Source organism: Echiichthys vipera (genome assembly GCF_963691815.1).
Source record: "Echiichthys vipera genome assembly, chromosome: 18".
Taxonomy (NCBI): Eukaryota; Metazoa; Chordata; class Actinopteri; order Perciformes; family Trachinidae; genus Echiichthys; species Echiichthys vipera.
This window is the reverse complement of record NC_139843.1, coordinates 2,783,023-2,805,762: the sequence shown is the minus strand read 5'-3', so window position 1 is coordinate 2,805,762 and position 22,740 is coordinate 2,783,023. Positions and strand designations below refer to the sequence as shown.

The window sequence follows — 22,740 nt, the reverse complement described above, 5'->3', positions numbered from 1 at the left end:
TGTGGTGCTTTAGTCTGTGACGCTGTAAAACAAGACGCGGAGCTCTTCCTGCAGGTTCTGGATGAGCAGACCCGGACTGGGGGCCGAGCCCGATGACTGGAAGCTGGACGACCCTCTGGGAGAAGACTGCGGACACATCGACACCAGTGAGGACGCGTTCAGGTCCTGGATGGACGGTTCCTGCAAGTCCCCCTACAGATGGATCTGTGAGAAGAACCTTTAAATCACCCGGACACGTTTTCACCTCTGATTTCATGTTGTTTATGAATCAGTGAATCTATGTTCATCTGTGATGTGTTGCTGCTGTGGGTGCACGTTTTTCCTTTCAAAATAAAACTCCCATCGCTCTTCTGCAGGAAATAAAGACAGTATCTACTTATTGTCGTATTTTAATTTTTTAATTTTCATCATAAATGTCAGAAACTTTCTTTCTTCAAGTGATAAAACACAACAACATAAAGTCACAGCGTTCGTTTTTGAAATGTTGATTAAAACAAACATGAAATAAAACTGTTAAGTGCATTTTTCTGCTTCTCGTTAAAGTCAAGATTTGCAAACAAGGAATTAGAAAATTAAAACAATTCTTAAACTAATATTAGTGAAACTAAAGATGAACGCTTTGCGGTTGGAAAAGTAAACACAGGCGTATGCACTGAATGAATGCGGACGTGTGCTCTAAAGGTGACGGTTAAGTTTAGTCTCTAAAGGTGACGGTTAAGTTTAGTCACTAAAGGTGACGGTTAAGTTTAGTCACTAAAGGTGACGGTTAAGTTTAGTCTCTAAAGGTGACGGTTAAGTTTAGTCTCTAAAGGTGACGGTTAAGTTTAGTCTCTAAAGGTGACGGTTAAGTTTAGTCTCTAAAGGTGACTGTTTAGTTTAGTCTAAAGGTGACGGTTAAGTTTAGTCTAAAGGTGACGGTTAAGTTTAGTCTCTAAAGGTGACGGTTAAGTTTAGTCCCTAAAGGTGACGGTTAAGTTTAGTCTCTAAAGGTGACGGTTAAGTTTAGTCTCTAAAGGTGACGGTTAAGTTTAGTCCCTAAAGGTGACGGTTAAGTTTAGTCTCTAAAGGTGACGGTTAAGTTTAGTCTCTAAAGGTGACGGTTAAGTTTAGTCTCTAAAGGTGACGGTTAAGTTTAGTCTCTAAAGGTGACGGTTAAGTTTAGTCTCTTAAGGTGACGGTTAAGTTTAGTCTCTAAAGGTGACGGTTAAGTTTAGTCTCTAAAGGTGACGGTTAAGTTTAGTCTCTAAAGGTGACGGTTAAGTTTAGTCTCTAAAGGTGACGGTTAAGTTTAGTCTCTAAAGGTGACGGTTAAGTTTAGTCTCAGGCGTATGCACCTCATTTTCTCCGTCTGATGAATGCGGACGTGTGCGGATGTTTTGATTGTTTTGCATCGCGCTGTTTTTAGATTTGTGGTGGGAAAAAAAAACCAAAACACTGATTTTCCCACTAAAATGTTTTTCAAAAGTCTCTTGAGTTTAGATACTTTTGTATTCTTTGTGTGTCAGTGTTGGGATGTTTGCTAATGTTAGCATGCTAACAAAGGATCACCGTCTTGATTCAGTGTGTTAGGGCGGCAGCAGCTCCGGCTGGGAACCAGTTCATCTCCTGGGCGCTGCCGAGGTGCTGTTGAGCAAGGCATTGAACCCCTTGGGGCGCTGGTCATTGGCAGCCCCCTCCTCTAACATCTCTCCATTAATTGCATGTATGTAGGTCCTGTGTGTGTGTGTGTGTGTGTGTGTGTGTGTGTGTGTAACATGAATAATAATAGAGTGAAAAAATCAAATTTCCCGTCGCGAGATTAATAAAGTAATTCTTCTTCTTCTTCTTCTTCTTCTTCTTCTTCTTAGCATGTCAACATTTGTTAATCTGGTCTGACATTGACTTTAACTATTGATTAAATATTGAATTAACATAATAATAATCAGGTATTCAGACAAGTCAATGTACACAAACCTGAGGGAGCCACAGCTGTAGAGGTTATATTGGACTATTTCCAGACATGTTGAAGCCGAAGCTAATTGTAGCAGAGATCAGTGTTACATTATTTTCTACATTTTATCATTCATTCATCTTCAACCGCTTGTCCCTGTCGGGGTCACGGTGGGGCTGGAGCCGATCCCAGCTGACATCGGGCGTGAGGCGGGGTCCACCCTGGACAGGACGCCAGTCTATCACAGGACACATAGAGACAAACAGAGACAGACAACCATTCACACCTACGGGTGATTTAGAGTCATCAATGAACCGAACACCTGCACGTCTTTGGACTGTGGGAGGAAACCGGAGAACCCGGAGAAAACCCACGCAGACACGGGGACAACATGCAAACTCCACACAGAAGGACCCCAGCCGGGATTCGAACCAGGAAACCTCTCGCTGTGAGGCGACAGTGCTAATTGATTGATTGTGCAAACTGTAGGGGGAGCAGTTGTTGGGTGTGGCTGTGTGGCAAATGTTTAACATGGCTCACGGGTCGGGTAGGAGGGTCCCGCTAGGAGGTTGGGACCGGCTAAAGAACAGCGCCACCCCTGTCCCGTTCATTTTAGCGCTGCGCTGATCAGATGTGACGACTCAGAAACTACTCCTGTTTGGTTTTTCTCCTCCCGCACAGCCGGACGCAAAGGAAGCGTATCGACCCCACGACGACGGCTGTCAGCGTCAACAAGATCGTCATCAAGAAGCCCAAAACATCCACAGAGTAGTAGGCGTACCAGGGCATCTTATACGACTCAGTGCGTAAATGTGACGCTCCTTTGTGCCTCATGACAAACTCGATCCAGTGAAGGGCCGTGTCCAGAGGATGCATCGGTTTATCGCGATGGAGCGCGGAAAGACGCTTCATGTTGTTCTTGTAGGAGGGATCGTGAAGAACTTCTTGTATCGCCTCCAGGAAGCTCTGACGAGTGAGTTCGGCCGCTTTCACCCCTTTGGCGGCACCTCGCGCCTCCATTCTCAAGACGTTTTCGAACTGGTCGAACAGAAGGGGTATGCCTATTATCGGCACTCCGTGGTAGATGGACTCGTAGATCCCGTTGGTGCCGCCGTGAGCCACGAAGGCTCTAATCTTCGGGTGACCCAAGAGGTCGTTCTGGGGCATCCATTTCACCAGCAGGGTGTTGTTGCCCAAGTTGTCGGGGGGCTCACCGGCATGCCTCCATATGACCTTTTGGGGAATTTGGGCAAAGGCGGCAGCGATTTCAGCAGTGATTTCCGCAGGTAGGCCTTTCACCAGTGTACCAAGAGACATCAGGATGAATCCGTGCTCCCCTGAACTCTGAACAAACTCCTCCAGCTCCGATGATAAAGGCTCAGAGGGCTTGCACTGAAAACCGCCGATGTAGACGATATTCGGCATGGTAGGTCTTGGGAATTCAAAGACAAAGTCCACCCTCATGAGCCAGATGTCCGCTCCTTGAAGAAGGTGATAGAACTTCACATCTGGACCAAAGTACCTGTCTACCAGTCGGTCGTAGTGCGGGCAAACTATGAACTTGTCGATACATGTGTTGAGCAGATAGTGGAGTGTGTTCTTGACTCGTTCCCCAAAGGTCATCTTATCCGACGCGGCGTATCCTGACGTTGGAACATAGGATGTGGGAGATGGAGCCACCACGAAATGGCCTTCTCCGCTGGTGATCCATCTCACATTAAAAACAGTTGGCAGCTTGAGTTCGTGAGCCACCAGAACGCCGACGGGCAACCCCGGGTCTAGAAGAACCACGTCGAACTTAGTGTCACGGATACTCTGCATCAGAGTCTTGTTCTCGATCATTTCCACGCCCAACAGGCTGGCCTGTTTGTGAATGTTTGACAACGCACCAAGCATTTCCCAGTAGAACTTGACAAAGCTGATAGGAGACGCCCCTTCTTTCTGAATCGCCAGCATCTTCGTGAGGAAGGTGACGAAGAAGTCCTGCTCCTCTATGCTGATTGCTTCCGGTAAGGTGACGGTGATGGAGCGGTAGTGCGGTGCGCTCTCTTTGACGTACCAGCTTGTGGCCGTGCGGACCACGGTGACCTCGTGGCCCCTGGAGTGGAGGCTCTGGATCAGCAGGTTCATGTTGACCCAGTGGCTGCCATCCACCGGGAACACCAGAATCTTTCCGGCCTGGACGCCGAGGCCTGACAGGAGGGACGCGCTCACCACCAGCAGCAGAAGGGAAACACCCGGGATGCTCCCCATGGATTAACCCTGAGGGAAAGAACAAACACGCACGTTTTACGTGAACAACATGTGAGTTTTGAGTTACACAGAGATTCTGCGACACTGCCATCATCAAGATCCACCCCTACGCAGGCTTTGCATGTGCTCTCTCTCCCTCTCTCCTATAAACACACGTCACAGGAGAGAGACTAAAGGTGCACGCTCACTTTCCGTACCGTGCCCCGTGCTTTGGGGTCCTTGTCCCCCCCTCCAGGCCCGTTTGTACTCACACTACCTGGGCCTCGGAGAACGCTTCTTGCTGCCTATACGTCATCACGCCGTAACACGTCACACGCATTGATGACGTCATGGCGATGCGTGGCTTTGTTTCCAGATCTTTCCATAGACCTCAGAGTTTTTGTGACATGACTCAGCAATGAGGGCTACCTCGACTCCTACGGGACATTATTATTTGACATCCTGATTTATCTGCAGGTCCTAGCATAGCTCCAACATTTGTTAATGGTTTAAATATCTCAGGTCGCATGGCTGGCCTTGTACAGGATATTTTCTGCAACAAGTGTGCACAAAAAACCCTCCACATTTTACTAAAGCAGTCCTGACCCCAAGTGAAGGAGTTCAAGGACCTCTGGATCTTGTTCACGAGTGAGGGGACGATGGAGCGTGAGTTTGGCCGGAGAATCGGAGCAGCGGGGGCGGAGCTGCAGTCGCTCTACCGCACCGTTGTGACGAAAAGAGAGCTGAGGAAGGCAAAGCTCTGGATCTACCCTCAGTCCTGGTTCCTACCCTCACCTGTGGTCATGAAAGCTGGGTCAGGACCCAAAGAACCAGGTCCAGGTCCAAGCGTGTGAAATGTGTTTCCTCAGGAGGGGGTCTGGAGTCTCCCTTAGAGAGAGGGGGAGAAGTTCAGCATCCGTGAGGAACTCGGAGTAGAGCCGCTGCTCCTTTGCGTTGAAAGGAGCCAGTTGAGGTGGTTCAGGATCATCTGGTAAGGATGAACCCTGGGCGCCTCCCTAGGGAAGTGTTCCGGGCACGTCCAGCTGGGAGGAGGCCTCGGGGAAGACCCCAGGACCAGGTGGAGAGATTAGATCTCCACACTGGCCTGGGAACGCCTCAGGATCCCCCAGTTAGAGCTGGTTAATGTGGCCCGGGAAAGGGAAGTTTGGGGTCCCCTGCTAAAGCTGCTGCCCCCGAGACCCGACCCCGGATAAGAGGCTGAAGATGAGATGAGATGAACAATAATCCAATCTTTATTGCTGTTGTTCAATACATAATGGTGAAATGGATTGGAGCGGTTCTGTTGGCACCATCCACAACTTCTGACACTGGAAATGCAAAATGAACCGAACCCGACTGCTCCTTGGAAACAAGGCTTAGAAGAAGAAATTGCACTATTGTAGTTTGTTCTGCTCATGTTCATGTTCATGTTCATGTTCTTATCATAAACTATAAAACAACTGCAGCTCTAGTAGTTATCCTACTTCCTACCTCCCCCCATTTCCTAAATGAGTGTTTATCCTGCAAATTCCAGACCCGTGGCCTGGACTGACAGATGACACCAGAGGGAAACACACGCAGCCCACAGCTCTAACGGATCAAAGTCCTGAGGAATGCACGGGCTCACTGCAGAAAGGGAAGGTTCATTTGTAAAGCACCTTTGGCTTCAGTGCTTCACATACAACATTAAAAACTTTAAATGCATTGGAGAACTGAAGCCTGCTGTTATGGTTTCTAATCTCCTCCTCTGCGTTCTGCAGGGTCTTTGTTACAGGGGAGAAAAGCTCCGCGGAGCCTCCAGCTCAAGAGTCCAGTTTCCTTTCTGCACGTCTATTGTTGAGAAAGCCAGAGAAAAACACTGTGCACAGATCAGCAGCACGTTCCTGCACAGGCCTCCTCTCGTCAGTGATGCTGTGGAAACAGAGTTGTTAAAGTGTCGCAGAAGAAAAGGGAAAGTTTTACCTTGAGTCCCTGAAAGAAGAGGAAGTGAAGTTCTGTGCGTCTGCTGCGGACGAGTGGAGCTCAAAGTCTGCAACTGCAAACCCGATTATTGTGTTACATAAGTGCTGGAGGGGGGCGGGACAACACATGGACTTCCTGTATGTATATGTGTGTGTGTGTGTGTGTGTGTGTGTGTGTGTGTGTGTGTGTGTGTGTGTTTCCCCACAGAGCCCACCCTCTCTGCCTCCACTGCACACTGAGAACACTGACTTTTTGGTTTAGTAAAGTGTATTTAATTAATCTAAGTTAGTAAAATTAAAGTTCAGTGTGAACCAGAATATCTAAAATTAACATTTGAATATTTACACATTTTATCGCATATTTACAAAAACAATTTCAGCGATTTATAGTCACTGGACATTCACTTTAAATACTCGTTACAATTTACTCTGAAAGTCTTTTAACCGTGGATGAGTCATAATTTCTATTAAATGTAACTTTTCTTTCTCATAATTGTCATAACTGTGACGTATCTCAGGAACAGGAGGTCGGACACACTCAGGCGTGGCACCGTTGGAAAGTTCGCACATGAAAACACATTTAATAAACCTACTTCATCTCTCTACGACCTTCTGTGACGGAGATACAGCAGAGACAGGGAACTGGAAACTCCCACCATGCATTGCGGGATATATTTTACCAATAAAATTGCATTTTTCTCACCAATAATCATCGTAAACACCCAAGTGTGATACATCACTGTGTTGGTCTTGATCTCAGCTCTCAGGATCATTTATATGAATACTAGAAATTCCCACACGTTCATGAGCGTTCATGAGCGTTCTGGTGCGTTCATGAGCGCACATGAGCGGTCATGAGCGTACATGTGCGTACATGTGCGTACATGTGCGTTCATGTGCGTTTATAAGCGTTCATGAGCGTTCATGAGCGTTCATGAACGCACATGAGCGCTCATGAGCGTACATGTGCGTTCTGGTGCGTTCATGAGCGTACATGTGCGTTCATGAGCGTTCTGGTGCGTTTATAAGCGTTCATGAGCGTTCTGGTGCGTTCTGGTGCGTTCATGAGCATTCATGTGCGTTCTGGTGCGTTCATGAGCGTACATGTGCGTTCTGGTGCGTTCTGGTGCGTTCATGAGCATTCATGTGCGTTCTGGTGCGTTCATGAGCGTACATGTGCGTTCTGGTGCGTTCTGGTGCGTTCATGAGCGTACATGTGCGTTCTGGTGCGTTCATGAGCGTACATGTGCGTTCTGGTGCGTTCATGAGGGTTCATGAGCTTAGATGAGCGTTCATATGTGTTCATGAGCGTACATGTGGGTCCATGTGCGTTTATGTGCGTTCATGAGCTTAGATGAGCGTTCATATGTGTTCATGAGCGTTCATGTGGGTCCATGTGCGTTCATGAGCATTCATGTGCGTTCATGAGCGTTTATCGGCATTTATGAGCGTACATGAGCGTTCATGTGTGTTCATGAGCGTACATGAGCGTTCATGAGCGTCGTGGCAGTGTTTTCAAACTGAAATAGCAGAAATAACATGGCCCACTATTAGCAGCTAATTTGCATTTGCAGAAAAACTATTCAAATGGTCAAAACTGTGTGCTAACGCTGTCAGCGGCACACGGATACGGTTTGATGCTGATGGTTACAAACTGAATTAGTGGCATAAAGATTCATTTACGGAGAAACCAGCAGAAACTGGACTAAAGGAAGTTTTCTTTCTTGCTGCATTAAAACGTTAGAAATGACTAACTTGATAAATCGTCATGTTCCATAAAATGGTGAAGTGTGTGTGTGTGTGTGTGTGTGTGTGTGTGTGTGTGTGTGAAACCTTTTTGCTCCTTTGAGTAAATCCTACTGGTTCTTTTTTCCAGTGCACTCAGAGTTGATGTTTGGCTGTGACACGTGCACTGAACTCCTGCAAAAGATTATTTCACTGATGAGAAAAATATCTTATTATATCTACAGATATTATTAGAAATATAATATTATTAGTTCATTAAAATCGTAATTTGCTTCTTCAAACTGCTGAAGAGCACATTTCTGTCCACGTGTTTTTTCTATCTCACCTTGAAGAAGCAGACAGTGTTGCAGTGTTGCGCCTCCTTCCCCGCTGCACTTGAACGCACCACAGTGAGATGACATGGATGCGCCGCTGCGCTGCGTCTGGAGATGGAGCGCGCAAACGGAACGCGCGTCTCCAGGAGCCGGACAGCAAACCTTCCCCGCTGGATGATGAACGAACACGGGCTGAAGATGAACCTCTCCTCGGGGAACTCTTCCTCCTGGAAAGCGGAGTCCGTGCTCATCTCGTGCAGCTTCGCGCTCATCTTCCTGCTCGGCACCGTGGGGAACTCTCTGGTGCTCGCGGTCCTGTTCCGGAACGGGCAGATGAACACCAAGACCACCAACCTGTTCATCCTCAACCTGGGCATCGCGGACCTGTGTTTCATCGTGTTCTGCGTGCCCTTCCAGGCCACCATCTACACCCTGGACGAGTGGGTGTTCGGCCCCGTGGTGTGCAAAGTCGTGCACTTCTTCATTTTCCTCACCATGTACGCGAGCGTCTTCACCCTGACAGCTGTGTCCCTGGACAGGTGAGAGTTCAGAGCCACACCACCTGCACCACCCGCACCAGCTGACACCCGAGTGGAGAAGGGGGAGGATTTAAGGGTGGACTCGTGTGTTTTCAGGGGCGTTGTCAGGATTTTAGGGTCATTTAAAAAAAGACAAACACTGCACAATAAAGAGATAAGGGCACAACACGTGAACCGGTGCACGTTTAGACCGACTTCATCAAGTCCAAGACCAGGTCCAGTTGAGTCCTGTCCAAGACCCTAACAGGGAACCGCGTCTTTCCAATGTTATAAAGTGATTAAGGAGTGAGGACGGCTCTCTAACAGCCGGCATCTCAGTTCGTTATCAACGGTGTAGAGTAGAGAACCGGACGGACCTACAACCGATCAGGTTCTCCGTCCAGGTCCGTTCTCTCAACTTGATCCAGTCGTCCTCGCCTACAGGAGTCTCCATCTTGTCAGACTTTGACTCCGCCTCATTACCTCTGACCAAAAAAAGGGCATGTATGTGACGTTGGGGGGAGGGGCGTACGTCCATCTGGCTAACGTTTTACCACAGAGGAGAAGTGAGGGCCAGAGGCTAGCTGTCACTCAAGAGGCCACGCCCCTAATTATTCATAACCTTTAACCTCCAATCAAATAAAAACTAGCCCCTCCCCCTCAGTGTTGTCATGGAGATATGAGCTAAACACACAGACTAGAATGTTCTTTTGTCCTTAAACAGGTTTAATGATGCTGTGTAAACGGCCTGTTTAACATGGGGCTCAATGAGAAACTGCTCTGTGATGAAACCTGCCCCTAGTGGACACTCAGAGAACTGACGCTGACGGAGCCTCCTGATTGGATCAAACAGGAAGTGGCTGTGGGCGGGGCTTGGTTCATACATGTTGATGATCAGCACTTGAACATGTAGAATGTGCCCTTTGTGGTTATTGTCCCGCCCCTTCTCCTCTGTGATTGGACGGCTGGGTAAAAAATGACAGTGACAAGCGCAGGATTGGAAAACTCCATTTCACCCAGTGCCAGCCTGCAGTAGCTGCACCCAACAACAGACAACCCTGGCAACCAGCAACGCCCAACGCTAAAACGGGACAGGAAGTCACTGTCAAACCCGTCAAAAGTTAAAAATATTAATTCAGACGGATGGAAAAACAACACTTTCATTCTGAACCCCTTAAAAACGCCCCGTTGGTGGATTATTATTATTATTTTACGTTTAGCTTTTAATAAAGATTCTGTATTTTCAACCGTTAACAGTCTCCTGCCGGCATCGTATCAGATATTACTGCACACAGCGTTTACTCCTAACTGTGCGCCTCCAGGTCAAACCAACGTCAGCAGCATTTAAAATACGATTTAGTCGTTAGAAAACGTGATTTACGACAATTAATCAATCCACACCTCACACTGCAGCGCTCTCATGGTTCACGCCTGGATCTCTTCCCTCTGCTCTCACAGGTATTTAGCCATTTGCTACCCGCTCCGCTCCAGAGAGATGAGAACCCCAAAGAACGCCCTCGCCTCCATCGCCCTGGTCTGGGCCTTGTCCTTGGTTTTCTCAGGACCGTATCTCAGCTACTACTCACAGATGGAGCTGTCCGGCACGGTGGTGTGCATCCCCGCCTGGGAGTCCAGACCACGCATCATCATAGACATGTGCACCTTCGTCTTCGGCTACCTCGTCCCCGTCCTGGTGCTCGGCCTCACCTACGCTCGCACCATCCGATACCTGTGGACCAGCGTGGACCCCGTGAAGGACGTGTCCGAGTCGAGGAGGGCCAAGCGGAAAGTCACCAAGCTGATCATCGTGGTCGCCGCACTCTTCTGCCTCTGCTGGCTGCCCCACCACCTGATCATCCTCTGCATGTGGTCCGGACGCTTCCCCCTCAACCACACCACCTACGTCCTCCGCATCCTCTCCCACCTGGTGGCGTACGCCAACTCCTGCCTCAACCCCATCGTCTACGCGCTCGTCTCCAAGCACTTCCGCAAAGGCTTCAGGAAGGTGTTCAGCTGCTCGCTGAGGAGGAGGAGGGAGGTCAACAAGGTGCACGTCATCCAGGCGGTGAACACGGTCAGCAGCGTGGAGACGTCCAACTGAAGACCATGCTCTGGAACCGGACCTGACGAATGAGAGGACGAGCCGACTGAACATTATGAACCGTGAACGTACCCAGAAACTTTCTTGTCCCAAATGAACCTCACCAGACTTTACAGACTAATGCTGTATCTGTCACAGTGAGACTAGTGTTCAGACCGGGTTCTGGTAATGATGGATCACAAAAGACGGGATTTGTTACAATCGCATCAGCCAATTACTGCTATGGATCGAGAAATGCAACACTGCCCATGTACCACTTTGGTCCAGGCTGAAATAACTAAAGATTGAAACTGGGTACAGACATTCATGAGCCCCAGAGGACCTTTCCTCTAGTGCCACCGTGAGGTTGACCTTTGTGTTTTGTTTAAAGTGTAACTACGGCGTAAAACTCCCATGGTGTCTTTCAGCACTTACATTGAATAATCCATCGAGACAGTTTCTTGTAACAACTATTAACGGAGAAATCCGGTAGAGTCGCTAACAACCGGACGTGGCTAACAGAGATTAGCTCGGGGCAGCACGGTGAAGGCATTCAAAGGTCTTTTTTAACCACTAATGCTGCTGAAAATAACAGCAAACCTCTGCAGCAGCATGAGAAGAGTCCCTACACACACAACAAAGCACCAATGGGTTCCTTCCTTTGGGATTGACTTTACTATGAGAGGAGCTGGTACAGGGGCCAGTAGGTAAGTCTTTAAAACACTCTTTAATAAACTCTGGGTTCACTAACTACGCTGCTGCTGCTTTGTTTTGTGTGTAGGGAGTTTTCCAAGCCTTTATAAGATAAAGACTGACAGGAAAAGGGGTGAGAGAGAGAAGACATGGAGCAAAGGGCCGCAAGTCTGAGTCGAACCCAGTCCACTGCCTCAAGGAGCTTCAGCCTCTTTACACGGAGCGACTGCTCTAACCACTGTTCCACCGGTCCTCCCTGAAACACTGATTTTTAAGGTGAAACTGTTTTATTCTGTTTGTCTTAAAGAGGGGGCGGAGACCTGAGGTAAAAACCTCCTGAAGAATAAACACTGAAGGAAACGAGAGAAACCGACACGAAGACAACAACTCCCATGATCCCTCGCTGCTTCAGAGAGAGTAAAATGCGTATTGTGTGTTAAACAAATAAAGAGACAGAGACAGAACTATACATGAACAGAAGGAGATTTTGCAGGAGGGATGATTCACTCCGGTTGAACGGGTCTGAAAGCTGAGGAGCTGCGGGCGCCGTTGGACTGAAACACGGACGTTACGCAACCGGACAGATTTCAACCACAGATTCTGAACATTTGTGTTTTGCTCGTCCAGCGTCCTGTAGAGGAACCTCAGCAGGTCTCAGTGTTCTCGTGTTTGTGTTGATATAAGTGGACGTTACCGTCGTGAGAGATCAGAGCGTCTCTGTGTTTTCATGCATGCCGACAGTTTTCTTGTGAGCGTTGTTGAAATATTTGTTGTCACTTGTGTCATTAAACAGCCTCTACTGTTCATCCTGATGTCCTGTTCTTCCTGTTACATGACATCACATAACGACCGCGGCGCTGCGGAGTACGGACACTTCGGCTCCAGACGTCGACGAGGACAGTTTCGTAACAAAGGTCACGGACGTCACTGCTCAGAAAAACCCAGAATTGTAACACTGAGCCACAGCCGCCCCCTAGTGTGACACGGGACTTCCTGCAAAAACCTGTGTTTTTAAAAAGCCAAGCCACCGTCAACAGAGCGCTGCAGGAATGAGGTTCCTGGTTCCCTCATCTCCACGTCCGTGTGTTTGATTGGATTCAATTTTTGAAGCGTAAATGCAAAAAGAAGTATTTACGGCATCGAACCAAAAGCTCATTTAAAAAGACCCACTGACTCTGAGACGAGGGAACAGGAAGTGCTAAATGAAGACAGAGCAGCAGCTTTAACACGGACTGAGCGGCTGCAGTCATGGAAACACCGTCAGGATCCGCCCCTTTAGCATCAACGTACTGAAACACAGTCTGGACACACACACACACACACACCTCTGATCTTTGAGCTCATTAAATGCCACAAACACCAAAAAGTCAGAGCCGGTGAAGACGTCTGACGGAGGAAACGCTCGTTAGGATGCAAACGATGCGACGTGGCGTCTGCACAGGTGCACAGAAGAGAGCGACGTCTGTGCAGATGAACATGAGGCGATGAACACATGTGCTGATGAACACATATGCTGATGAACACATGTGCTGATGAACACATATGCTGATGAACACATGTGCTGATGAACACGCGCTGCCTCCACGCTGAGGAAAGACGAGGTGACAGTCCGTTAGTTATTGTTGTTGTTGCGTAACAAAACCAATCACAGCCCCGGGGCCGATTCACAGAGTTCCCTTTATTATCTGAGCTGCAACGGCTAAATTACATAAATACATCATGTTCATGTCTTTGTACAAAACCTCCATCAGACACACGGAGAGCGGGAGACGCACGGCAGCGAGGGGGAGGAGGGGCGCGGAGCTCAGGCCGACGTGTCGAACAGCCTCTCGATCATCTCCTCCACCTCCTCCGGGCGGTACTTGTGATACTTCTCCGGGTTCTTGGTGAAGGAGATGTTGGCGCATCTGGAAAAAGGAGAAAGCGGTTCAGCGCGACCACGAGGACGGCGTTTCGTTCGCTCGATAACTTTAACGACAGCTGTGTGTGAGTGAGCGACCTGTGCAGGAAGGCCCTGTAGGCGTCGGACACCACCCTCCTCTGAGCGTGGCGGATGAAGTCTCGCTGCTCTTTGTCGGGGATGGCCCAACCCTTCTGGATCTTACACAGCTCCTCCAGGCCGTCGTTGAAGCCCTGAGAGGAGGAGAGGAGAGGAGAGGAGAGGAGGAGGAGGAGAGGAGGAGGAGGAGGAGGAGGAGGAGGAGGAGGAGGAGAGGGGGAGGAGGAGGAGAGGAGAGGAGGAGAGGGGGAGGAGGAGGAGAGGAGAGGAGGAGAGGGGGAGAGGGGGAGGAGGAGGAGGAGGAGGAGGGGAGGAAGAGTGAGAGGAGGAGGAGGAAGAAGAGGAGGAGGAGGAGGAGGAAGAGTGAGAGGGGGAGGAGGAGAGGAGGAGGAAGAGTGAGAGGAGGAGGAGGAGGAGGAGGAAGAAGAGGAGGAGAGGAGGAGGAAGAGTGAGAGGAGGAGGAGGAGGAGGAGGAGGAGGAGGAGAGGGGGAGGAAGAGTGAGAGCAGAGGAGGAGGAGGAGGTCAGGTCTCTGCTCTGACCGTGTTGAATATGACGTGTGTGTGTGTGTGTGTGTGTGTGTGTGACAGTGACACTGACCTTGAATTTGTCTTTGATCACCTGCCGCTCTTTGTCTTTCAGCTGGAGGAGGCGAGACGCAAACACACGGTCACACTTTTAATACAACATGATGGTGTTTTTAAGAACTGAAGGTGACTTTAAAGCATGGGTGTCAAAGTCGAGGCCCACGGGATGAATGATCTCGGCCCCCGGGATGATATTTAAATGAGTATTAGAACCGGCCCGCACGCCACAGCCGCCTGTTTTTCACGCACAATGCAACGGTAGCCCGTGAACTAGCTGCAGCGCCACAAGTGGGCCAATTCGTTATTCATCAGCATTCAGGGCAGATGTCAACTTTCAGCCCCCCCCCCCCCCAATTACGGCTAAACGCGAGGTGGACGATGAGAACAGGGTGTTTGAAGCACATGTTCACAGCTGTGTGTCTTTATCTTGATATTAAGGAACATGTTTTATTTTATTTTTTGCTGTTTGCCTGTTGAAAATGTTTTCCTCTATATGACTAAAGTCATAAGAAAATATGTGATTATTTATTTAATCATTAAATAAAATACGGTGCACTGTGTTAGGTCTTGGTTCAACAGGTTAAATGCATCATTTTAATATGTTTTAATAAACATAATAATAAGCTCAAGCGTCAAAAACCACACCGGCGTGTTAAAGTCGACACAACGTTGGTGCTTTTCTCCGCAGAGGAAAGGTAATAAAGAAGTCTGACCTTGGCTCCGGGGTGGAAGACGGGCATGTTCCTGTCCGTCAGGTGCTCCGTGACCTTCAACCAGCTGCGACAGAGTGAAACACGTCGGGTCAGAACGGGAGCGGCGAGCGGAGGTTAGAGGACGCGGGGCGAGCTTACCTGCGCTGGTACATCTGGATCTGCTGCTCGATCAGCTCTCTGTAGGAGCTCTCAGCTTTCTTCTGCGTCACGGTGACGAGCTGGATCAGGTCCGACCTGGAGACACACGTTCAGACCTGGGTTAGGATTACCTGCATGTTTTAGTTTCTCTCTGCTCCGGGAGCCACTGTCCTGCATGTTTTAGTTTCTCTCTGCTCCTGGGGCCACTGTCCTGCATGTTTTAGTTTCTCTCTGCTCCTGGGGCCACTGTCCTGCATGTTTTAGTTTCTCTATGCTCCTGGAGCCACTGTCCTGCATGTTTTAGGTTTCTCTCTGCTCCTGGAGCCACTGTCCTGCATGTTTTTAGTTTCTCTCTGCTCCTGGAGCCACTGTCCTGCATGTTTTAGTTTCTCTATGCTCCTGGAGCCTCTGTCCTGCATGTTTTAGGTTTCTCTCTGCTCCTGGAGCCACTGTCCTGCATGTTTTAGGTTTCTCTCTGCTCCTGGAGCCACTGTCCTGCATGTTTTAGTTTCTCTCTGCTCCTGGAGCCACTGTCCTGCATGTTTTAGGTTTCTCTCTGCTCCTGGAGCCACTGTCCTGCATGTTTTTGGTTTCCCTCTGCTCCTGGAGCCACTGTCCTGCATGTTTTAGGTTCCTCTCTGCTCCTGGAGCCACTGTCCTGCATGTTTTAGGTTTCTCTCTGCTCCTGGAGCCACTGTCCTGCATGTTTTAGGTTTCTCTCTCTGCTCCTGGAGCCACTGTCCTGCATGTTTTAGGTTTCTCTCTGCTCCTGGAGCCACTGTCCTGCATGTTGTAGGTTTCTCTATGCTCCTGGAGCCACTGTCCTGCATATTTTAGGTTTCTCTCTGCTCCTGGAGCCACTGTCCTGCATGTTGTAGGTTTCTCTATGCTCCTGGAGCCACTGTCCTGCATATTTTAGGTTTCTCTCTGCTCCTGGAGCCACTGTCCTGCATGTTTTAGGTTCTCTCTGCTCCTGGAAACTGAACCATGTTTGGACGTCGCTTTAGCTCGTTCCACAGTTTCACACCAACGATTGAAACCTTTTAAATGTGAAGAACTTGGTGCCGGTCGTTCCTTCGTCGTGAAGCACGTTGGGCTGCAGTTCACGTATGAAAGGCTCTCTACGGATAAAGTTCATTATTATAATTATGACACGGATCAGAGAAAAGACGGGCGCTCACTTCTCCAGCGACTTGAGGATGTAGTTGTAGTTGTTGTGCAGGAAAATGGCGCTCAGAGCCGAATCCTCGTACACTTTGGATTTGCTGAGCAGGTTGAGCTGCAGGTTCCCCAACACTTTACCTGAGAGGAGACAGTCGTGCGTCAGTGTCTGCAGCTGAGCGTTTAACCGGGGAGACGTGCCGCTGTGCGCTCTACTCACAGATGTAGGTGCTGAGGAGGCGTTTGTTGAACTCGGAGGTGTAGCTGCTCGCCGAGGAACTCGTCTCTGGAAGAATAAAAGAGGCCGTCAGCGCCGACGGGATCTACCTTAAATGGATTTCACTGAATCTTCTCACACTTCTGACTGACTGGGAGGAAATCTGCATCTCCGTCTCAACGTGTTAATTACAGCTAGGTTCCCATGGAAGCACCTAAACCTGCACTTCAGCACATGCACATCACAGCCGAGTGCCTCATTAAAGGTCGGACTCCTCTCCCGTCTCTCTGAATTAATTAGCTGCAATCACAGTTTCAAGGATCAGCATGAAAACGTTCAGTTTAACACATCAGCGGGGGGCCCGGGCGCCGTCTTTTGCTTACCTCGGGGGTCTAAAGGTATATTGTAAGTGTCCCCCAGGACTAAAAAGGGCCGAGGGCAAGGCAGAAGAGAAGAGAAAGACAAAGAAGCACAAGTGCAAAAAGGTTAGAAAAGATTTGTTAGTGCAGAGTAAAAGCCAAGTAAAGCAACGAGTCGTCAGCCAGGCGGCGAGGAAATAATAAAGGAGGTAAAGCGAAGCTGCCATCAAACGGGATGGGAGGGAGCGGCTGGAACAGGAGCGCTGGTGGGATTGGGTAATGAAAAGTGAACACGTGCCGGACGGACAGCTCCTCTGAGAGAAGAGGGGGAGCTTTGTGAAGCTGCAGAAGAAGAAGGAAAGTCAGAAACACGTCAGTCACGCGCAGGACGAGAGAGAAACCTCCGTCATCTCTCAGGAACACGAGAAGCACGGCGCACAGACACGGAGCAGTCGCAGGTTTTCACACAGTCACAGTTCTGTTCTGTTTGAACTTCAGCACTTTGGATTTGAAATGACTTGAGCTTAAAGAAGATTGTTAAAAAACTGGGGGCCGGAAAATAAGCTGTTAACACAACACTGACAAACAGCTCAACTAATGTATTTACAGTGCAGTCACTTTATGAAGAAAGGCTGAATAAAGTGCAACAGGAGCAAACTCAAGTGATTTTGTTTCCTCAGTGAGTGTTTTTAAATTGTTCACATGTGCAAACGGGGCATCATCTAATTACACATGTGCTTATTTTCATAAAAACCACAACAGATGTAAACATTGGGTAAAGCAGTGGAAAATTCATGTGAAACTACAGGAAAAGACTCCAGGTCCGACCCGATGTGATGAGGAAGAGTGAAAACAGGAGATTAAGGTGCAGGTGAACAGACACTAATGCTGCAGCTTTGGTTACGTAATGTTAGTTTAGATCACAGACATCTGACGAGAACCACTGCTCATATTAGCACTGAAGGAAGCAGCGGCGTCTCAGCGGGGTGGGGGTGGGAGACAAGGAGGGCTAACGGTACCTTGGGAGGCCAGCATGGCTCCGGCTGTCTCGTGGAAGTCCAGCAGCTGCTGCAGGAACAGGATTGCCTGCAGGAGAAGAGGTCAAGGTAAAGTATCGCCTCGGCTTATTCATTAAACAGAGCGCTGTTAGCAGTTCCCATGGAGACCAGCTGGATCCCCAGAGACGGAAAAACAGCAGAGTCCTTGTGGAAAAAAAGGTGTTGAGCTTGAAGTGCGGACAGTGCAAACACATCCAGCTGTGTGTTAAGCAACAGGGGAGGCGCTGAGCGTTGGCTTACGTTGCTGGTGAGCTCGTGGACGGTTCCGTCCTTGGGCATGTTGTACTCTTTATCAGGATCGTTCTGCGTTTAACAAGAGACAATGAAGCACATGACACGGCTGAATGGCTGGTTAATGTGACTGGAGACAGACGTTAAATGTGCACGTCTTGCCTTGATGCTGTCCGCAAACTCCTCCAGAGCCTTGGCTCCGATAGTTTCCATGGAGGTGATGAGTGTGGGCAGCTTGTTCTTGGTGCTTGCTGCCGTTCCCTGCACACAGTTAACTCTCATTCAACCAAAGATACTCCTACGAAAGACGGCGCTGTGCAAACACGGTGAGAGTGAGGTGGTGCAGACCTGCAGGGTGGAGTCGAACTCCGACTTGTTCATTTTCAGGTGTCTGAGGATGGGGAAGATGGTGAGCACGGCCGAGTAGTCGTGACGCATTATGGCCCTGCGAGCTGCAGACACGATGTTGTCTCCCTCCAGCATCAGGTTGTCCAGCGCCTCCTGTGGACACACGAGGGACCGGAGAGCACGTCACACACACCCTACCGCAGCTTTAACAGACATGCAGTGCGTTACATGCAGTTTGAAAACCTGATTATAAGTTAAGGCCATACTCTGGTTTCTCAAACACCATGTAAACATCGTACCCCGGTTAACAGACCCAGGGAACTCCTTCAGTACCTGATTATTCCTGCATGTAAACAGCGTTCCCGGAGTATTATTGGGTTTTGCGTCTGCACATGCTCCGTGGGTAATGACTCCCCCCTCCCCACTCCACTGCAGTGGCTTTAGACCCGGAAATAAAAGACACCAGGAAGCAACGGCGCCGTAAACGTGAAAAAAACAACAATAGAGCGTTCCCTTTAAACCCAGGGAGGACGTCACCATGCCAACCAGCATCACTACCAAGAAGAGCCGTTTCTGTCGCAATTCTGTCCAAAAGTCGGCCATTTTCCCCAAGCTTGTGATTGTGACAAAGGTGAAGGTGAAAAAAAAACGTATTCAGAGCAGCTGGATGTTAGTGGAGCGCCACCTACTGCACCGGAGGACGAGTTACTCCCTCATTTACACATTCAACCCCCTTTTTTTCCGAGGGGAACTTCAATAATTTGATTATTAACATTTTCAGCTTACTGATGTGCATGTGAACACACTGACTGGTTTAGTGGCAGACTGTGGCTCAGTGGTAGAGTGGGTCGTCCTCCATTCGAGAGATAGGCGATTCGATCCCCAGCTCCCCCGGTCTGCATGTCGAAGTGTCCTTGGGCAAGACACTGAACCCCGAATTGCTCCCCGTGCTGCACATGGGTGTGTAAATGTGTGTGAATGGTCAGATTAGATGGTGTGTCGATGTCCACCGCCATCAGTGTGAATGTCTGTGTGAACGGGTGAATGTGACAAACACTGTGAAAGCGCCTTGAGTAGTCAGAAGACTAGAGAGGCGCTTTATAAGTACAAGCCCATTAAAACCTGTTTTTTATTCATTATGCCTCTTATTAAAGTAACTGCACCATCAGGCCTGCCGTCTTAAACGTCTCCTCTGTGAGAGGTCTGTTCGTCTTTACTTGCACTATTGCATTTGGGATAAATTGAAGTGAATTGAATGAAACCTCTTTCGCATTTAACGGTCCCAACAAAACGCAGCTGTTCTGAGGAGCAACAGGAGCGACTTTGCCTGCTTCCCTGCTCTCTGCGAGCTGGCGTCTCCTGAATAAAGCCGAACCTGAATGAGGGAGTCGAAGGTCTTCTTCTGGTGGTGCTCGGGGATGATCTCTGCCAGGAGGGCGTACTCGCTCTGGGCCAGCTTGACGAAGGCGGTGATGCAGTGGATGTAAGAGTCGATCTCGATGTCCAGAACGTCGTCTTTTCCTGAGAGGTACACGAGGAAACATGCGGTCAGCCCGTAAACAGAGGTCATCATAGGAACACATGGGCTCTGGTGCTGTGGCTGCGTTACATTCACATGAAGGTGTTGATGCTTGTCTGGTGAAATGTGATGCATTAAAACTGCAGTAGGTGAGGGTTTAATGTCTTATGAGCCTAATTTGCTGGTAATGTTCCTTCTCTTTCCCCACGTGTTCTCGTCACTCACCTGCGGCGGCCCCGTGCTTCTCGGTCAGGGCGTCAGAGAGGTGTTTGACCCGCAAGTCATGATCGTAACCTGGGGGGGGGGGGGTGGGGTGGGGTGGGGCAGCAGGGACATGGGCCCAGTCAAACCACCGGGGTCGTGACCAGGCCCAGAGGGGTGAGGGGGACAAACCTGAACCTGGAGCATCTGTACCAACCACCACCAAGCACCCAGCAGGGGGGAGGAAGCAGGGGACACCCGCTGAAGTCACGTGGGGGAGGGTAGTTTTGTGTGTGTGTGTGTGTGTGTGTGTGTGTGAGACTCTTCTAAGTTAGTCAGTCAGTTTGTGTTTCAACTACATGAAGAAAAACGTCACAACAGCTTCTGATTCTTCGCAGCTCGTAAAGGTTCAGTCATCTTTTCACACTTTGACGTTGTTAAAGTGTGATTCAAAGGCATTCAAAGGTCTTTTTTAACCACTAATGCTGCTGAAAATAACAGCAAACCTCTGCAGCAGCATGAGAAGAGTCCCTACACACAAAACAAAGCAGCAACAGCGTAGTTAGTGAAGCCAGAGTTTATTAAAGAGTGTTTTAAAGACTTACCTACTGGCCCCTGTACCAGCTCCTCTCATAGTAAAGTCCATTACAGTGGAAGGAGCCCATTGCTGCTTTGCTTTGTGTGTAGGGACTCTCCCAGTACATTTAAGATATGATTTATGATTTATGTTTTAACACCTGCGTGATGTCAGAGCTGTTGTGACGTGTGAGGAGATTCACGTGTGTCCGTGTCTCCGGGTGAGAAACCACAGTGAAGCACAACACGACGGCTAACGCTGAGAGCGAGGAGCGAGAGAGGAGACACCGAAGACAAGAGCGAGGTGCGTTACCTTCCAAAGGAGTGAGGTTAGAGCCCCCCTTTTTCCCATCCAGCCCATGCTGTGAGTACTGTTTCAGAAGGTTCTGAGCCTTGCGAATGGTCCCTGGTCCCATAAACACAGAGACAGAGTCCAGAGGAGGAGGGGGAGGGGTCCAGACAGCCAAGAAACAGAAGAAGAAGAAGAAGGAGCTAGGAAGTGAGTGATGAAACTTAGACACCACCACCGAGACAGGCAGCAGAGGTTTGTATGTGTGTGGGGTGGGGGGGTCAGCCTAGCACCACAGCTACACAACAGGAGGAGCAGGTGAGAGACTAAGACTAACACACAGCAGGGCATGTGCGCTCGGACGCACGGTGCCCGGGGTGGTGTGAGAGCAGAGTAAACAGGTTAGGTCAGCTGTAAACACAAACACAGCCATCACAATTAATACAGTCAACAGTCATATGCAGCATTAATGTCACTAATATGAACAGAACCATCAGTTACATGTTTGAGACAGGCAGCATCTACAGTACACTCAGATATTAAAACACAGTATCTTAGTTTGGTTAGTGAGTTAGCAAGCATGTAGCACACTTAAAGCTGCGTTTGATGGTAGGTTTCTTTGCCCTGTGGGGGCGGAGGAACTCTGCAACGAGCTGAAAAACACGGGTTTATCATCTGTTTACACATGCAGCAAACACAGCGCGCTTTCTTTCCACTGTGTACATCTTCCAGTGAAGCCGCTGCCACTTTTTCGCAAAGTCTAGACAAATCTAGAAGCTAAGGGCGCACTCACACTGTCCATCCGTACCGTGCCCAAACAGGTTCCACGGCTAAAGTCTAGTTCCTTTGACCAGTGTGAGTGCAACCGTACCGTGTCTAGCTGCGGCACGCTTGCCGTCCACGGCCCGTTTGGGAGAGGTGGGCTTTAGTAAAGCACGTTTGCACGTGTACGAGCACGAGCGTGCGCACGTGTACGAGCACGAGGCCTACGGCGGTTCTGAGGTCATTTCCTGTGCGCCTGTTGGGACGTAGAAAAAAGAAGGAGGGACCATGCGCGGACATTTCAAACAATGGCGGCGAAAGGCTATGATCATTTAAGATGGCAATGTTCATTGAAAGGAGAAAGGACTTCCTTATGTTGTGAAAATATGCAAATACAGTTGTGAAAAAAACAAAAAACAAACACACATCACAGCTAATGTACCAGTATTTACGAATAGCTTTACAGTTGATGCGACATTGAGTTCATCTCTGTGCATCGGCTGCTTTTGTAACATTGCTTTTATTGTCGTCACGTCAATTCATTAGATGACGCTGGATGTCAGACCCCTTTCCATTAACGCTGAAGTAGCTGACGTCACATCTGTATTTAATAATCCGTTCCCTCAGTTTAGCACGCGGCTCCAGCGTCGCGTTAACCGCAGTGGAACTAGAGGCCAACGTCTACTACTGAACATAACCTACGACAACTCTCCACAGGAGAAGCAACGCGTCTGCCGTCCTGCAGAACGACATCTCTCTGCTACACAAACTCATGCGGTCGCTGGAAACGTGGCGTCCGACGGACAGAAGCGAGCGCAAAGCACACACTCAACACACACACACACGTTCTGTTTACCTGGGATGTAGACTGTCCTCACAACATGGGGATTATGAAAGAGGAGAGGGTGGAGGGTTAGTTGGAGCTGAGTGTAAAATCACAGGGAAACAGAGTAAGTGTGTGTGTGTGTGTGTGTGTATGTGTGTGTGTGTGTGTGTGTGTGTGTGTGTGTGTGTGTGGGGGGGGGGGGCAGTTCAGTGAGTAGGATCATTACAGAGGGATAATGGAGGATGCTTGAAGGTGAATAATGTGGCTGGATGGTGATTTGATG

The 22,740-nt window shown here is 49.1% G+C and overlaps 3 protein-coding genes across 3 annotated transcripts in view; 1 reads left to right on the top strand and 2 right to left on the bottom strand.

Annotated features, from left to right (window-relative positions):
* Window positions 1–523: 523 nt before the first annotated feature.
* On the bottom strand, window positions 524–6,215 carry LOC310960886 (UDP-glucuronosyltransferase 1-2-like). The gene is made up of 2 exons (XM_083932724.1): window positions 6,125–6,215; window positions 524–4,192 (listed from the first exon to the last, which is right to left on the bottom strand). Exon 2 carries the CDS (start codon window positions 4,181–4,183, stop codon window positions 2,579–2,581), a length of 1,605 nt encoding a protein of 534 aa, XP_083788850.1. The 5' UTR covers window positions 4,184–4,192; window positions 6,125–6,215; the 3' UTR covers window positions 524–2,578.
* Window positions 6,216–8,381: 2,166 nt separating this feature from the next.
* On the top strand, window positions 8,382–10,802 carry LOC310960894 (galanin receptor 2a; the record flags this gene model as incomplete). Its single annotated transcript, XM_083932732.1, has 2 exons — window positions 8,382–8,722; window positions 10,160–10,802. 2 exons carry the CDS (start codon window positions 8,382–8,384, stop codon window positions 10,800–10,802), a joined length of 984 nt encoding a protein of 327 aa, XP_083788858.1.
* Window positions 10,803–13,132: 2,330 nt separating this feature from the next.
* The window catches only part of exoc7 (exocyst complex component 7), a 13,698-nt gene continuing 4,090 nt past the window's right edge, over window positions 13,133–22,740 (bottom strand). Inside the window, 14 exon segments of the mRNA XM_083932721.1 lie at window positions 13,133–13,381; window positions 13,474–13,607; window positions 14,073–14,114; window positions 14,773–14,836; window positions 14,911–15,006; window positions 16,092–16,212; window positions 16,292–16,357; window positions 17,667–17,733; window positions 17,946–18,008; window positions 18,099–18,197; window positions 18,285–18,437; window positions 19,660–19,805; window positions 20,029–20,097; window positions 22,488–22,499. Of these exon segments, the coding sequence (XP_083788847.1) occupies window positions 13,279–13,381; window positions 13,474–13,607; window positions 14,073–14,114; window positions 14,773–14,836; window positions 14,911–15,006; window positions 16,092–16,212; window positions 16,292–16,357; window positions 17,667–17,733; window positions 17,946–18,008; window positions 18,099–18,197; window positions 18,285–18,437; window positions 19,660–19,805; window positions 20,029–20,097; window positions 22,488–22,499 (1,235 nt within the window). The 3' untranslated portion in view covers window positions 13,133–13,278.